This window comes from Sinohyriopsis cumingii, chromosome 2, assembly GCF_028554795.1.
Source record: "Sinohyriopsis cumingii isolate HCF-2022 chromosome 2, ASM2855479v2, whole genome shotgun sequence".
Lineage (NCBI taxonomy): Eukaryota > Metazoa > Mollusca > Bivalvia > Unionida > Unionidae > Sinohyriopsis > Sinohyriopsis cumingii.
This window is the reverse complement of record NC_142962.1, coordinates 143,375,811-143,394,620: the sequence shown is the minus strand read 5'-3', so window position 1 is coordinate 143,394,620 and position 18,810 is coordinate 143,375,811. Positions and strand designations below refer to the sequence as shown.

General features: G+C 33.5%; 1 protein-coding gene across 2 annotated transcripts in view; it reads left to right on the top strand.

Annotated features, from left to right (window-relative positions):
* The window catches only part of LOC149805991 (set1/Ash2 histone methyltransferase complex subunit ASH2-like), a 172,536-nt gene that overhangs the window by 17,710 nt on the left and 136,016 nt on the right, over nt 1-18,810 (top strand). For both annotated transcript variants that reach the window (XM_089950800.1, XM_089950801.1), the window contains exons 6-9: nt 2,528-2,619; nt 6,897-6,992; nt 11,699-11,770; nt 14,491-14,575. In XM_089950800.1, coding sequence (XP_089806926.1) covers nt 2,528-2,619; nt 6,897-6,992; nt 11,699-11,770; nt 14,491-14,575 — 345 coding nt within the window. The remainder of the gene's footprint in view (nt 1-2,527; nt 2,620-6,896; nt 6,993-11,698; nt 11,771-14,490; nt 14,576-18,810) is intronic.

The following is an 18,810-nucleotide window of genomic DNA, read 5'->3' as shown; positions in this document are numbered from 1 at the left end:
ATTGAGGGACCTATAAAATAAGCCCAAAACCAATAAAGTGATTGACGACATAATGGAAAAATAAGGGGGGGGTAGGCAGATTATAGTGTTGAATACTCACTTTATAATCGTGCTGATATTAACTGTGAATAAATATCTCTTCATAACGGTGTACTTTATTTATTATTTCCTCATAGGGCAACATTAATTTCAGGATAAATTACAGTATATTGAGGCAATCATCGAAAACATTATTCCACGTGGTTTCCGTTCGCTTAACATGTGCACCACTTCACACATTGTGTACTACGTTACTAATTTTTATGTTGAATTGGATACATTCTAGTTTTCTTGTTTGATCCAAATTAGACGTTTTTTTATATACAAAAGATCGACTCTTTTGGAGAAACAGTGTCGATCGAATGATAGATAGATAGATAGATAGATTTGAATGCGATAGAAGTAAAATGGAAAACAAAAAACATGGGTTAATCAGTACTAACATATTTAATTGGTCTACAGATTTAAAACAGCGTAAATTAGAACAAGTTAATACTTGCCGTTTGTGCCACGCTTGACAAAATTCAATTCACTTTTTGAAAAAATCAATTAATTTTTTTTGTGTGTGTTACTCCTTGGTTTCTCTGGTGCCGAGCAAAATCCCTCAGATTTCTCAACTGCATGAGCTTTACGTAGTCAACATTTTGGGTCTCCAGCCACCTTATGGCAATATCAAAATATTGGATTGCTTCCTGTGCAGAGGGGGGAGGTGGTGCAACATCTGCATCTGCATCACTTTTAACACTTGTGGTACTCCAGTTAGAATTGTCTTCTGCTGCAAATTTGTTTGTTATAGAATTAATTATTGTTTCATCTGACATGTATTCGGCTGTGGGGCAATCATTGTCAGCACAAATCCACTCCTCCATATCATCAATAGAAACGCCCACGTCAGGACCATGAGTCTGTATGAATTTCTCCTAAACAGCCTTGGCATTAATGACATCAGTTTCACTGAAACCTTCGAAGTCGCTATCATTGTCGCTGTCTCTGTTACTGTTTTGCTTTACATCAAAGGCAGCTCCAAGACCCTTAATCCAGCACCCCAGGTCTCTTGTAATCGATTTTTTTTAATGCAACAAACACTTCCCCAAGTTGTTGATCAAAACAAAGCCGGCATGTAATTAGGTTCTCACAGAAGTACTCACGGGTTTCAATGTGACGGTCGATTGACTCTTTTTCATGTTTTCAGTGAACAGAATATGTTGTGATTATAATGTTTACACTGAAACGGAATTAAAGGATTAGAACGTGACTTTCACACAGGAAGATGTTTAATTGGTGTTTATTTCATTCTCTGTTGCCACCTGTTAGCATTTACCAGAAGTTTTCATTGATCGCTATTTCACCAGACTGTTTATTTACAGTATACTGACAACTATTTATCATTAAAACTTACATAATATATGATATCTTGAAACAGAGGTCTCGCTAGGATTTTAAAACTGGATCTTTCTGCCTCTGAATTCAATCACTAAATATCAGTACATTTTCTCACCCGGCCATCAGTCAAAGCCTTTGAACTAGCCGCCTAGCTATTGCATCATGTTCTTTTTTTTTATGTACTCTTATAAAATAGCAACATGTATGTACATCAAAGAGTCTTTCAGTCACTGAATTCTGTCATTGTAAATATCAGCACAGTTAACTGATCAACACATTTTCCCACAAAGCAGGTGGCTGAAACAGGACCGGCAATCTTTGAATTTTCCAGCGCACCTATTACATGCGTACGGAGGACTCCCGCCTCAGTGATTTTCTGCATCCCAGATCAAAAATTGGCATCCAAATACGCGTAATTAAGCGTTTTCGAGATCTCTGAAATTAATTCTTATTTAAGAACTTTCAAATTTCAAAATATGGATTATATTTTTACGGGCATTAATCACCATTTTCGATGATAAAACGAGCAATATATCAAGGTTTAATTATCAATTCTTATCATAATTTTTGATGTTCAGCATATTTTAAAGATATTTTAAATACATTTTCTCTGGAAAAAATTGGGAGCCAAGATGGACAACCCGTTATAAGCGGGATCGCGAGTTATCCGGGCGCGAGTTATCGAGGGAGCGGTGTACTTTAATTCTTTCCTGGTGTTGTGGTCTGAATCCTGATAATATTGATATATTTTGGTTCTGTTGGAATGGCACCTTCACATTCATCTGATGGTTTTAAAGGCTCTGAAGGGAAGGGCATTTTTGCTCTTTGAGAATAAATTTCATTATCTAAAGACACATAAATTTGTGACTCTCTTTGAATCTGATAAATGAAAGGACAAAGAATGATAGTCATAGGGTGTCTAGGACAGGAACTCTTAATTATGATACATTTTTAAATGTGTTGTTTTAAGCACTGAACACTTTTTCAAAAGCTGAGTTACAATACTCTACAAAGAAAAGACATATTGTCAGAAAATCTAATGTCAGAAACTCAAACAAGCAAGGTATGTAGAAAACTGTTGATGGCTGGCTGTTGTTTATTTCAGGCTTTTCACAGATCTGTTACACAGCAATGGCAAATCTCACCTACCAGGCCAAAGCACGGGGAGAAACAAGGACTATGTTCTCAAAAGATGGGGTGGGTATCATAAATAATTATGTATGTTACAAAGTTACTAAATGTTACATCATTATTATAGCATTCGACTTTTTAATGCTCACTAATACCCTATAATGTATGTCTGATTTTGTATTGAACTAAAGAGTTCAGGACTTCTTTACATACCATGGATTTATCTTTATTTTGTGTTGACATTTCTGTTGCATATTTCGAGTTAGAAAGCGTTCCAGATGATTTATGATAAACCTTAAAGCCTGAAGTACATATTTTATTCTTAATTGGAAGAAAGTCTTACAATCTTAACATATATTTCTGGGTGATATCAAGCTTGTTTATTCTATAATTAGCTCAATGTTCATAGCTCAGAAGAGCTACTACTATAAACTACCTGGAGGATTGCCATGAAACTTTACACACACATTCATCCCTAAATCTAGTTGGTCCTGAATAAAAATTGCGCTGCTTAGAGATTCAGTTTGGCTGCCAATGCAACCAGCTCGAACATTTTGTTATCAGTGTTCCTCCTGAATGAATAGCTATATCAATATGAATTTTCATTAAAAGACTTTTGTCTTGTGTCAAAATGGTGCTGATCTGGGGCCCAGTATAACCACCATGGCAGCCATTTTGAAAATCTCGTTTTCGTTAATTGTCCTAATTGGAAAGTCATTTCAGTATGAGTCTTCACCAGAAGACTTCTTATGATGTTTAGTTGGTCCGAAATGGAAATGATGCTGTTAGTTTCATCCAGTATGGCCACCACAATAACTATCTTGAAAATTTGGTTATCATTACTCCTTCTGAATGGATGCTTATATAACGAGGTATTCACTAAAAGACTTCTTCACTAAAAGATGCCTGGTTGCTCTTAAATAAAATAGTTGTTGTTGTTGTAGGGTTTAACGCCATTTTTCAGCACATGATAGGCTATACATGGCGGCCAGTATTAATGGTGGAGGAAGAACCCGGGAAACACCCGGAAAGAACCACCGACCCACGAGAAGCTACTGGCAAGCTTTCTCACATACCCACATTGGCTGAATCCAAGACTCGAACCCATGCAGACAGAGGTGAGATGGCAGTGATCCGTAACGGACCGCTTTAGACCACTCGGCCACTCGGGTCCCCAAATAAAATAGTGAAGAACTGACATCTAATATGGTCACCATCTTAAAAAGTTTGTTATCGCTGCTTTTCCTGGACAGAAAGTCATACCGATATAGTTTTCACCAAAAGAGTTTTTATCGTGTCTAGTTGCTCAGAAATGAAAATGATATCTATTTAGTGTCCTGTATGGTCACCTCATAAGTCATCTTCAGAATCTTGTTATTGCTGCTTCTCTTGAATGTATGGTCGTATAACAATAGGAATTTCATCATAAGACTTCTAATGATGTCCAGTTGGTCCTTACTGTAAATAGTGCCAATCTTATATCCAGTGTATTCACAACAGTAGCTAATTTGAAAACCTTATTATTGCAGAAGAATACTGAAAAATCTTTTCAACACTTTTCAGTTAAAAAGAAGGAACAGTCTTATCTCAAGTTTCTGGAAATTCTTATTGGCTAATAAAGCGTTAGTTCTATGATAGGATTTTTGATTTTGGTTGTAATTTCACTGCTTCAGACTGTTCAGGTGGTGATGTAGAATCCAGCTAAAGTAATAGATTTTGACTTGTTGACCAGGTTTACATAGACTGCATGAAATAGTTAAATATCATTTTTGTTGATAAAAATTTATTAAATTGTAAATTATGGCTCTTAAAAATGTAATGGTACAAACTGCAAAAAAACTCAGAAGATAAATTCTTCCGAATAAACATAAGCATCAATCCTATGAGGTAAAAGGTAAATATGTTAAAAAAATTTAAATGTATATAAAAGATAATGTAATGCTGTATAAAACCTGAATGAAGTTATTAGCTATGCATTTTGTCTGTTTATTAAAAAAAATGAATTATAACAAAAAAGGTTGATGGGACTTGCATTGGAACTGGGTTCATTGTATTTGCAGACCTGCCATCCCTTTTGAATTTTTAAATGATCCTAAGATGATGGACATGCAAAAAATGTGCAGATTACAGTCACATATGGATACTGGCTTGTTTGGAATTTGTTCAGATTTGGAGTTTCATATTAGATTCATTGGAGTTGGTCAGGGAACCAGACTAACTTTACAGGGTATATCAGAAGCTTTTATATGCCTATGCTGTTTATGTAGAACACCTGCATGATCAAACTTTTGTTTGTATGTTGTAGCCTTTAATATCTGGAAATGTCATCCAGCAAATCAAAATACATTTTAGGCCAAGGAACAGTCCAGACAGCAAATACAGAAGTATACAAGATAACACATATTCAGATATGTTGCCATGCATGGAAAAACAGCAGGAAAGACAGCAGTTAAATTTATTGGACGTCATGTTATGTCACTCTGAGTCTTGCTTACAGTGGGAAAGATGATTGCAGCTACCACTTGATCCCCCTCCCCCCAGTAACGTCAGGTTGAGAGATCTTGCAGAAAATTATTGACTCCATGGTACAGTTTGAAACTGCAGTTTCTGAAACTGAACTGGATGTCATTAAGACTGAAGCATAATTTATAAACATTTTAGCTGAACATAATGTTGCCATCATTGTGTAATTCTAAACTTTTCAAACACATATTTTCCAAGTTGACAATAGTGGTACACAGTATTTCATTAATGGCAGTAAATGGTATTTCATTAATAGCAGTACAAGGTATTTCATTAACGGCAGTACTTGATATTTCATTAATGCCATTACAAGGTATTTCATTAATGGTATTAGAAGATATTTCATTAATGGTATTACAAGGTATTTCAGTAATAGCAGTACAAGGTATTTCAATAATAAAGGTATTTCATTAATGGCATTGAAAGGTAGTTCATTAATGGCATTACAAGGTATTTCAGTAATAACAGTATTTCGTTATTGACAGCACAAGGTATTTCATTAATGGCAGTACAAGGTATTTTATGAATGGCATTACATGATATTTCATTAATGGTAGTACAAGGTATTTCATTATTGGCATTATGTGGTATTTCATTATTGGCATTACATTGTATTTCATTAATGGCAGTACAAGGTATTTCATTAATAGCAGTACAAGATATTTCATTAATGGCAGTACAAGGTACTTCATTAATGGCAGTACAAGGTATTTTATTAATGGCATTATACATGGTATTTCATTAATGGCAGTACAAGTGATTTCATTGATAGCAGTACAAGGTATTTCATTAATGGTAGTACAAGGTACTTCATTAATGGCAGTACAAGGTATTTCATTAATGGCAGTACAAGGTATTTTATTAGTGGCATTACAAGGTATTTCATTAATGACTACATATTATTTCCTTAATGACTACAAGGTATTTAATTAATGGCAGTACCAGGTATTTCATTAATGGCTACAAGATATTTCATTAATGCAATTACAAGGTATTTCATTAATGACAGTACACAGTATTTTATTAATGGCTGTACTAGGTATTTCATTAATAACAGTATTTCATTAATGGCAGTACAAGGTATTTCATCAATGGCTAAAAGATATTTCATTAATGCAAGTACAAGGTATTTCATTAGTGACAGTACAAGGTATTTTAGTAATGGCAGTACAAGGTATTTCATTATAAAAATATTTCATTAATGGCATTACAAGGTATATCATAAATGGCATTACAAGATATTTAATTAATGACCTTAAAAGGTATTTCATTAATGGCATTACTAGGTATTTTATTATTGGTAGTACAATGTATTTTATTGATGGCATTACAATGTATTTCATTAATGACAGTATTTCATTAATGGCAGTACAAAGTATTTTATTAATGGCAGTACAAGGTATTTCATTAATGGCATTACAAGGTATTTTGTTATTGACATTACTAGGTATTTTATTAATGGCATTTTATTGTATTTCATTAATGGCAGTACAGTATATTTTATTAATGGCATTATAAGGTAATTGATTAATGATATTTAAAGGTATTTAATTAATACAAGGTATTTAATTAATGACAGCATTTTTGTTATTTATGGCATTACAAGGTATTTCATTAATGATATTAAAAGGTATTTAATTAATGGCAATACAGTGAATTTCATTAATGACAGTATTCATCAATGTCATTATTAAGTATTATATTAATGGCTGTGCAGGGTATTTCGTTAATGATATTAAAAGGTATTTCATTAATAGCAGTACATGTACACAGTATTTCATTAATGGCAGATCTGTATTAATAGTTATTTTGTATTACAGGAAATCATCCCATACATTGACAAACAATGGGAGAATCTTACAACAATGCCAAGAAGAATCAAACTGACCTGGCATACAACAATACAGAAAACATTGGTAAGGCTTGTCACATAACATTATAGAAAACACTGTGAGGCTTGTGGCACTTAATAGTACAGAAAACATTGTAAGGCTTGTGGTATACAACAATGCAGAAAACATTGGTAAGGCTTGTGGCACATAACAATACAGAAAATACTGGTAAGGCTTGTGGCAAACAACACTACAGAAGATACTGGTAGGTCTTGTGGTATGCAACAATACAAAGACTGGTAAGGCTTCTGGCACACAATACAGAAAATGCTGGTAGGGCTTGTGGCACACAACAATATAGAAAAAACTTGTATGGCTTGTGGCACATAACAAATACAGAAAGCACTGGTAAGACCTGTGGCACACAACAGTACAGAAAGCATTGGTAGGGCTTGTTGGCGCATAATACAGAAATAATGGTAAGACCTGCAGCACATAACAATGAAGAAATTCAGGTAAGGCTCATGGAACACAACAGAACAGGAAATACTGGTAAGACTTGTGGCACACAATATAGAAAACACTGGTAATTCTTGTGGCACAACAATTCAGAAGATACTGGTAAGGCTTGCAAAATACAACAATACAGGACATACTGGTAAGCCTTGTAGCACACAATACAGAAAATACTGATAAGGCTTGTGGCACACAAGAATACAGAAAACACTGGTACGGCTTGTTGCATGACAGGTTACTTTTAAAAATGTTTATTTTCCTATCTCACTCTGCGTCATATAATTTGTCCTAACATGATGTCAGACTTGGTGTTTATTCAGGACATGCATCTGCTTGAATTCCCTGGAAAAAATGAACAAACATGTAAAATCATGCACATATGATATATAGTGAGTGTTATGAAACCTGCAGCATTCTTTAATTTTAACAAAGCTAAGTCTGATTCTCTTAGACACTTTCATTGATCATAAGGTTATTAAAAGTGTTTTACCAACTGCACTTTGGTCACTGGGTGGCCAAGTGGTCTAAGGTGCTCGCCTTTTCAGTCCACTGACATCCCACCTCTGTCCACATGGGTTCAAGTCCTGTGTTCGGCCAATGTGGGTATGTGAGAAGGCTTGTCATTACCTTCCCTTGGGTCAGTGCGTTTTCCTGGGGTTTTCCTGTGTACTTCATTCATCATACATACTTGGCCATCGTATGCTGAAAAAATGGTGCTCTGCCCAAAAGAACAAACTGCACTCAATGAGTTGTACATTGGCAGACATGCAGTGCTAATGTATATGATGGTACTGTTGTCATAACACAATTGCTGTATTCAGTAATGTGTATGTTGTTGCGTGCAGTTCTGATATATATGTTACAGTGACATTGTCATGACACATGTTAGTGTATTCAGTAGTAATGTGTCTTTTGTTACATACAGTTCCAATATATATGTTATAGTGCCATTGTCATGACACAATTGCTGTATTGACAGTTTCTGTATTTGATAGTAATGTCTTTTGTTACATGCAGTTCTAATACATACAACAGTGTCATTGTGTTGACATAGAACTGTAATTCACCTATTATGTGAAAATGACTGCTTGAATGTGTAGTGGGTTACAAGCTGTATCGAATTCTTCAAGAATGTTATTGAGCATTCATTTGAGTAAACTGTTTGATATTAGGATAAAGCAATTGAAACTAAGTGGCAGAAGCTATTTGTTATATATATTTAATTATTTTTTTATTATTTTTTAAGTTTAAATTTCATTGCATGTTATTGTAATGTAACATTGTATGCTGGACTTGACCTTGTCCAAAATTGGGTTCATTTTTGCTTGACCTGATTGACTTTTTTAATTTCATTTTATATAAAAGAAGTAATTAATTTGCTAAATTATTCTCCCAGTGTATGGGATTAATATCAGGATTTTTATTAACAGAAGTATTAAATATGTTTATTTGGGTAACGGTTTTAGAATTTCCTAAGTGAATTTTATAGGTTATGTTTTTGATTTTGTAAACATCAGGATCATTCTAGAAGGTTATTTTCCATTAGGTAATGTTTTTTTTTAGAAAATGCTAATTGTGTCATGAGGTCAAGTAGAGAACTATATAATCTTGTAATTGTGAGGATTTGGTCATTCATGCTTTAACATCTTGCACTTTCAAGTTGTATATTATATGTTATGACCAGTAGTTTTGGGCTGGAATCTTTTTTGCTCAAATTATGGAATTTAAGTGATTATTTTCTCTGGTAATACAAGAGTGCTCAAATAAATTTTTTGGATACATAGCTGCCAACCCTCACGAATTTAGTGTGAATTTTAAGACTTTTTCAGTGATTCAGAGATTCACGTTGCAAGCCAAAAATTCACGAATTCTACAATTCTCAATTATTTTAAATCTTTACTAAAATAACCGATTTCCCATTAAGCACTAGTCATGATATTGGCAGTTGCCAAAACGGTCCGATACTGCTGGTCGTGATATTAGTAGAACTACAGCTGATTGGTACAGTTGACCCGGTAGCAAGCATTTTAGCCTATTTTAATCTATATGTATAAGAGTAGTTTTACAAATGCTTTTGAGAGAAACTGGGGCCTAACCGGAAGTTTGCTCCGCGCATGCATCACCAACACTGATTTGATTTACCGTTCAGCATCGCATGTAAGATCTTGAAAATGTCTTCACCACCAAGGAAAAAGAAATGTATTGCTCAAAAAGTGAAGTTTAATTTGGAATATATCAAAAATTGGCTGTGCATTCTGCCATTAAACATTGATATACATCATGCTTTTTGCACACAGTGTGCCACAAATTTTAGTATTGGGCATGGTGGCAGAGACCACGGGGCTCGTTACAAAGAAAATTTGGAGTATCCATCCTTGAATCAAGGGATGTAGGTTCTAACCTGTAACAATATTGTTACAGGTTAGAACCTCCATCCCTTGATTCAAGGATAGATACTCCAAATTTTCTTTGTAACGAGCCCCTGTGGGAGAGACGATGTGAGGAAGCACATCGGTTGCAAAAAAACCACATAGAACTTGGGAAAATTAAGAATTTGCAGATTTCAGCTCTGGAATATTTTAAGCTATTGATGGAAGACCTGCAGGCTACCAACACTGAAGCTTTATTTGTGAGTTTTCTTGTTGAACACAATCTACCTTTATCAGCTGGAGACTATGCTAAACATTTGTTCCGACAAATGTTCCCTGACTCGAAGATTGCTTCCAAATTTTCCTGTGGAAGAACCAAAAGTGCTGCAACTCCTGTGCATTCCTCATAGCAACAGTGACAGTGAAAGAGTATTTTCTCTAGTGAGGAAAAATAAGACAGACTTTAGGGCCTCCTGCAGCTGCAGAAAATTTGTCAGCAATTTTAGTCCCCAAGATCAACCAGCAGGCAAAAGTCTGAACTGTTTACAAAACAAATTTACGATCAAGCTGTTGAGGAAGTTCAAGTCTGCCACAGTATCATGTCTTGATAAATAACCACAAGAACAGGTGAAGTTTATGAATACCATAATAAATAGAAATGCAGATATATTTTTGCATATGTATAGTGTTTTAGTTTTATATTGCAATCTTGATACAGTGTAGTATTGATGGTCAGAGTGGATGGAGTTATTGTCATGGTATTTTTCACTAATTCATGTCCAGATTCACTAATTTTTATCCCTATTTTCACTAATTGCGAGCCTGAAAGGTTGGCAGCTATGTGGATAGAGATATTCACTAGAATTTATAGTATATTCAAACCTGGAATTATATTTCTGTGATTCAACAAAAGACTGTTGACACATCAACACTTTAATAGCTACCACAGACATGTCATCGACTTAAATTTTGGATTTCTTCAGGACTTGTACACTGCTCCGGTGGCCTAGTGGTTAGAGTGTCTGCCTCAGATGCGGGAGGTCGTGGGTTCGATACCCGGCCGAGTCATACCAATGACTTACAAAAATGGTACTAACAGCTGCCTCACTTGGCGCTCAGCATTAAGAGGTTAGTGTTAGGACTGGTCGGCCTGTTGTCAGGATAATGTGACTGGGTGAGACATCATGCTACATGTCTGTGACATGATGCCCCAGTGCTAGACAACACTATAAACTGTTTCACTGCAGACATCGTAGCAATATTACTGATTTTTTTAAAAGCTACGTTAAAAATCCAAATCACACACACACACACACAGAGGACTTGCACTGAGTTTTCTTGGATTACTTTGGAATTTAATTCACAGTACTGTAAGTACTTTTTTTTTTCTCATTTTTATTTTGTATTCTAGGGAAATAAATTATGTTTGTTAAATTTTACAAAGCTTGTCTTTCACTCTTTTCTGTTACTTATTTTAAGAGCATAGACTCGTAACACTATGTCAGAAATTTACTACTGTGCAGAATTTATATTGATCCCTGTGAGATGGCTGAATTAAAAAATAGTGTCTTATAAACTATCTATTATCATAAATACCTAAATTCTTTATGATGATGTTTATTATCACATTATTTCATTTTCATTGAATAAATACATAAAAACTATGGTATTTCAACCTTTGATAATGCTGTGTATCATTCAATTCATCCTTGGGAAAATTAGATGCTACATTCAAACTGTAATCTGAAATGAGTAAAATTTGATTTGTCGATTATATTTTTTTGATTATCATATCTATTAAAAACAGAGTTCCGTAATTACAATTAACAGTTTATATTGTGTGTAAAATAGTTTTTATTCATGTTGGCATTATGTAATAATAATATAGTCTATTTTTATTTGTAGACCAAAGAAAATGATCTGTTTGTGTGTAGTGAAGAGGTTCCAGGAGATGTACACTTTGGTCTGGCAAATCCGGCAAGTTATTTTCACTTTTGTTATGTTATTAACAATGTAAAGATATTGATTACCCCTTCGGGAAATCTTTAGGTATTTGATTAGTAAGTAGTCAGTGCATATGATATGCTATTTGCAGTTCTCATAGTATGTACAGAATTTTGGACAGATTGTATGATAATCAGGTGAGATATTTATGGATTGTATGAATACCATCAACAGCAACTGCATAAATATAAAGAAAATGGATGCCTGCATTCTCTTGATTCGAAATGTGTTAATTATTTATTGAAAATCTTTTTCTAAATATTTTTGATATTTAGAATATTTTCAACATAAGTTAAGCAAATATAAATACTCAGTGGTGAGGTCACAGTGATATTTAAAAAAGATTTAAGTGTTGAAAAAATTGCTTTGCATTACAGAAGCATAGAAATATTCTAGAATTGAAATTATCTACAGTACCACATAATAATGATGTAATTAACAACACAGGAACTAAGATGACAGTGTAATTGTTTTATAATATGCCCATGATCATTTTGCCAGATTAGATAAAAATAAAGCATGAGTTGGATAAGCAAAAGAAGAATTTAAAAATCTATGACTTGTCGAAAAATATTTGATATAAAACCTCACAGATCATTTGCATGTTCTCTATTATCTGCTATCTGGCTAAGATTCCTAAAAATTCAACACAAATGTAAAATCCTTAAGGTTTTATTCCCTGTCAGTAAGGTCAAAGATTCCTAAAAATTCTACACAAATGTAAAATCCTTATGGTTTGATTCCCTGTCAGTAAGGTCAAAGATTCCTAAAAATTCTACACAAATGTAAAATCCTTAAGGTTTGATTCCCTGTCAGTAAGGTCAAAGATTCCTAAAAATTCTACACAAATGTAAAATCCTTAAGGTTTGTTTCCCTGTTAGTAAGATCAAAGATTCCTAAAAATTCAACACAAATGTAAAATCCTTATGGTTTGATTCCCTGTCAGTAAGGTCAAAGATTCCTAAAAATTCAACACAAATGTAAAATCCTTAAGGTTTGTTTCCCTGTCAGTAAGGTCAAAGATTCCTAAAAATTCTACACAAATGTGAAATCCTTATGGTTTGATTCCCTGTCAGTAAGGTCAAAGATTCCTAAAAATTCAACACAAATGTAAAATCCTTATGGTTTGATTCCCTGTCAGTAAGGTCAAAGATTCCTAAAAATTCTACACAAATGTAAAATCCTTAAGGTTTGGTTCCTTGTCAGTAAGGTCATTCTGAGAAAATCTTCTTTGTTTTAAAGATGCCTATCAATAATTGCAATCTTCAGAGAGTTTGAAATTAACCGTGTCTTAAATCGGGCTTGACCCAATCAAACGTTGTTTGTCCATCTTTGATGAATATCAGTCTACCACAGTTTTTTTATTTTTATTTCAAAATCAACCACAAATGAAGGATCTAATATGAGCATTGTTGCTTTCAAAGGAAGGAAGTTACTTTTAATGATTTCAGCTGTCCTCTGACTTTGAGGAAGCACATAGTCTTGGAAATATATCACATGTAACAAATTATCAGGCCTCCATTCAGGACATAAGAAATTACCTGATATTTAATTGATGCAAGATTGGATCGATTCAGATCATTTTTCAGCAAAGATTTATTGCTACATCAGGGAAGGAAAAAAGAGTGCTATGGGGTCATAAATTCATTACACTGCATTTTGAAAGTGTTTATAGGATTTTACCACCCTCCTAACTTTTATCTGATGCCACAGGATACAAGGAAGCTAGTAGGGTGGTGGTAAAATCGTGTACACCCTCTCAAAATACAGCATAACTAATATCATGTATGTTTGAACCATAAAATTGTACTCTAATATATATTATAAGATGTAGTATAATATCATGATCTGGTATAGAATCCCAAATGTTTGTAAGTGATATTTGGCAACTAAATGTGATCTCTTGTTTAATTTAATGAAACTGAAATGAGACAGGTTTCATTTGTATTACGATCCTGTTTGACAAAGTCGGTTGAATCCAGCAATAATCACTTTGTTTGTTGGTTAATCCATCCATATCTGTGTCCATCAACAATTTGGTTTCTGCAAGATAACTGCATTCGACAACATTGTTTACAAGAGTTATGTCCCTTAATTATTGACTGTCCTTCTGACTTTTCATTTCTGCAGTGTAACTTAATCAAGGATTGTTTGATTTAAATTAAATTTGGCATTCAGCTTTCCTCAGATGAATCTTTAAATGACTTTGATTTTCATGATGCCAATATATCACTAAGATGTCTCCTGACTTTGTTTTTTCCTGACTTTGTTTCTGTGGCAGTCTTATAGATTGAACTTTTTCCAAGATTTAATCTGAGCTATTCAGCATTAACAAGTTCAAATTATTCAGGTGTTAAAATGAAGTATTGCATCAAATCACATTACAAAATCCAGCTAATTAATTTTGATCTGTCATTCTAATTATCTCAGCATTTATGAACAAACTCACTCAGCAACCTAGCAAAGTTTTGCCTTCAGAAATAGAAATATTATTTTGAGACAGCCGCATTGAACAACCGTAGTTGCTAATGTTACGTTGAAATGGAGTTTCCAGCATTTCTAAAAAAAAGCCATTTCAAGAAGCAGTCATTAATGTATTGGATACTGAATTTTTTCTAAACTAGGTGTGAGTAACTTTTTTGGTTTGATCTAATTTGGAAGATTTGATTTTGTTATGGTATCTTGCTTTTCAGGACTTGTACAGTGTTAGTCCTGGATATGAATGCCTGCTGAAGTCAGCAGGAGGGGGACAGGTACCACCTGGAGGATTTGGAGACAGTGAGTTCTTGCAATTGATATAATAAGACTGTATATGAAAATATTATATGGGTAATTCTTTCAGTGATTGGAGACTTTGAGACTATTTGAAGACGTAATAAAATCAGAAAGTTTTTGAAACTATATCACTTGAGGTCAAATTTGTTACCATCTGCTTAATACTCTTATTTGGACATTCATTTGAAAATATAGTTCATTTTTTCAATTTTACATGATATTCATATGTCAAGAATGACAAATTTCCCATCAGCTGACCAAGCTATTCATATTTTGCGATCATTTACACATTTAGCTTATAACAAAAAATATTATTTAGAATCAAAAAGATAAGCTTGGGGGAATTTTAGAATTAAGAAAATGATGACATTGCATGTGACCTACTATTGTGGACATGTTTACACTGAGCCCCAGTTGCTATCAACAACAATGCTAACATTGCTTTATCTTGTTATTGATTCAGTCAGGATTGTAAATTATGAAGTATTTCAACCAATTAGGAAAAAAAAATATGGGTTTCAGGTTGGCAGAACATTCGCTTTTCATTGCCGATCATGGCACTTTTTCCCCCAGAGTTAAAAAAAAAATTAGAAAAAAAATCCTGAAATTGATTTGTGCATCTGAGTCAGTTTTGCCCAGTACTTGAAGCACTTAATACATTATATATACTAAACATTATAAATATATATAATGTTTAAAAAAAACTGCCTACCTTAATTATAAAACCAATGCAATAAGAAACACACATTTTGTTTTGGCCTTAATTAATCCCAAATATACCTCATGATAGATCCTCAGTATTATTTATCTGCTGTTAGAAAGAGCATATTGGGGGTACTCTTTACATATAATAAAGTTTTCTGAAATAGTGACAGGTGTAAGGTTAAGGATGTTTGCATTTGCACCATGCAAAGTGGAGTTAATGTTGGCATACATCTATGTTGCTTTCATGTACTGTGGCTGTATTGTTTTTAAGGAAATTGTACATGATCTAAGCACACAGCTAACCAAAATGGCTGTTATGATGTGTTAAAAAAAATCAGCCTGAATTAGTCTAAGTACACTGTTATTAGCACAAAATTTGCCAAACTAGACAATAACAGCTTCAATGAATGAATTAGAAAATATAGAAACCATAAAAAAAGGTTATCAACTTTTTTATATTTTTTTTACAATTTACTGCTAAATTAGTGAAAATGGCTAAGCAGAGCTAGTAGTTTGTTTTATAGGTGCACATCTGAAGTAAGGCCTAGCTGTATTCTCTATAACCCAAATTCCACCCTTCAAGCATACATTGAAATAAAGGGAATTATAAGTTCTATTAATAATATCCAAGATATATAAGGTGTTTATTAAATAGCCAATATAATCAGTGTTCCATTAAAACATACATGGCACTGGGGAAAGGCACCCTTAGATATGGTTATGGCCTTTCAGAACCCAATAACAATTTATTGAACACACCCACCGATATAATTTTTTTTGGGTATATATATGTATATATATACACACAAACACATGCAAACAGTAAAGATATTTTATAAATGATGAAATGAAAGTGAAGATTGGAGATTGTTTTGTAACATTACAACTTAGAAAAGATTACCAGATTATATTAAAATTTATTATATGCTCATTTTTTTTCCCCGTTAACTTTACATTGTCAGAATCATTCAATATTACCTGATACTGAACTCGTGAGACAATACACATATAGCATTCACGTGCATAAAGGAACTACTTTCTATTGTAAACAAACAATGGACGCAGACGCCAGCACTTTTGATTTGTACACAAATCATGTACACTCGCGTAAGAGGCTCTTTACGTTGTGGTTGTTTAAATTTGTTTCTGAATGAACTAAAACATGTTTTGTGGACTGCAAAAAAAAACCCAGCTGTTTTGGCACATTCCGCGTTGATACAATGTTTCGGATTTAGGCTAGCTACATTATATAACAGACTGAAGATAAGGTCCTTACAAATAACATACAAGTGACAAGTCATATACTCTCTTCTTTAGCTGGTGATAAGAATGGCAAAATAAAATATACTTACAGTTTTACCTCCTGAATTTCCTCAAAATGTATTTTCTTAATTCTGCAAATCCGAATTACATGAGCCATGTCATAGGTTTTCAATCTGGATTACACATTTCGAAATTGTGCTGTAATTTTGATGATAAGTGCAATTGCATCCTCCTTACTGCACTCAAAATGAAATAAGCATTAAATTCCATAGCGTCTTTTTGATAATTGCAATTGAAAGACTTCATATTTTTCCCACATTATGATTTCAGACATTCAATAACCGAAACACATTTGCAGATGTAAACACGCTTCTCCCACGCCACTTCAATCCGATGTATTTCATGCACAATTTGCACAGATGAATCCAGTCCAAAATCACAAACTTTCGTCGAATCAAAACAAAATACCAAAATATATTCATTCCAGATCAAATGGAAAAGTTGTTGCAATGCGCATTCATTCACAATATGACTGCAAATTTCAATTTTAACTAGACACGACATTTTCTTTCGAAAGTTATGTCGAGCGCACGACTTCGTTCAAATTTATCTGGGCGTAGTTATGTGCGCATTAATAATGATGTCATTGTGTAATGACAAATCTGCGCTTGTGTATTTAGTTTGGAATATGGCATTCATTCATTTACGTTGTTTCTTGTAGTGTATTTTGTTTATATAATTAAACCTTAGGTAGAATAAAAAAAATGAGCATATAATAAAAAGGTTACTGCATTTGTATGGGAAAATATGAACTCGTTTTGTTGGAAGGATATATGGCACTCCCAAGGTCGTGCAGTATTCCATTACAAAACTCATTCATATTTTCCCATACAAATGCAGTAACCTATAATTATTGTTTATTTTTCACAAGTTTTTGTTCATTTCTGTATCATGGAATGATATACATTGTGTAAGAAACAATTTATACTGGTATGATTACTTAGAGATATTTTTTTAAAATTTGTAAATGTAATTTAATTTTCAAACATTTTTCAAAATACATCATCATAAAAATAATCTTTAAGCCACCAAGTTTTACTATCAGCTGAAGGTATCAAAATATATGTACCAGCTGGTGAATCATACAAATCACTTTTGTGTTGGAACATCTCTGTTCATTAACTTTATGACATGAAAATTTGTCGATTATTTATTTGGATGGATCAAAACTCTCGATAGTTATATTTTTTTTAAAGTAACCTGAGACTTGTTTTCATGTTTTTGATGACATGCAAAAGTTCATAAAGAAAGTTAGGTGTGTCAGTCTGAGTTGTGCTCAATTATTAATTAAAAAACAATTCTTCTTTTCATGCTTTAATTGCACTGAATCAGCAACCCAAGATTTCTAAATGATTATGAATAAGGTGTTGATCATGCCTTTGGTATTTAAACTGCCATTGTTTACCTGGTTTCGACATATCAGGTGATAAAAATATTATAATTGAGCTTTCTCTGATGGACCACACAAACTCAAAGCCAGTTAAACCTGGTAACAAAGGAAAATTACAGCAGATAGAGTATGTAAGGAATTTGTCCATGGAAATTAATGTTGAACCTTCTAACAAAGAAAATGTTTTTGGGCCAGAATTGTAATAAGGTCTTTGCAACTTGTATATCTCAACTAAATAAGTTATTTTATCAAATTAACATGTGCTGTGTGGACCCTTATGCCAGAAAATGATAAAAACCCTGATATGTGCATATATATGTAACTTTAATTAAAGTTTATAAATTGCACCTATGTTACTTTGGTTAACATTGTATTCAAGATTATAATTTTAAATGTAATGTGTATTTCTATAGGACTGTCTCTTACAGACCAGCTCCAGTAGGGTCATCATGTTTATGTTAGTCATAGTGTACATGGGCTGGGTTCATTGCCCGATTACAGGTAGCTAAAGTGTTTCAGTATAAATATACAGACCTATATCTGGCTGTCAAATAGAGTTAACATTTCTGATCAGCATGTTAAATGGAAATTTCGTTGCAACATTAGGTTTTGTTAAGAGTGAGCATTTCTGGCAGAGAGTGAAAGACTGGCACATTTGAGTGATGACTGGTTCTTATAAAAGTTGTTAGGGCTGTGTAAAGAGTATTTAACATGCCTAGGTGTATATTGCAAAACCATGATATGCATACAGGATTGCTACACTGTCTACATTCTACTTTATATCTTGTCTTTTTGCATAACATTTAGCACATCTGAAATG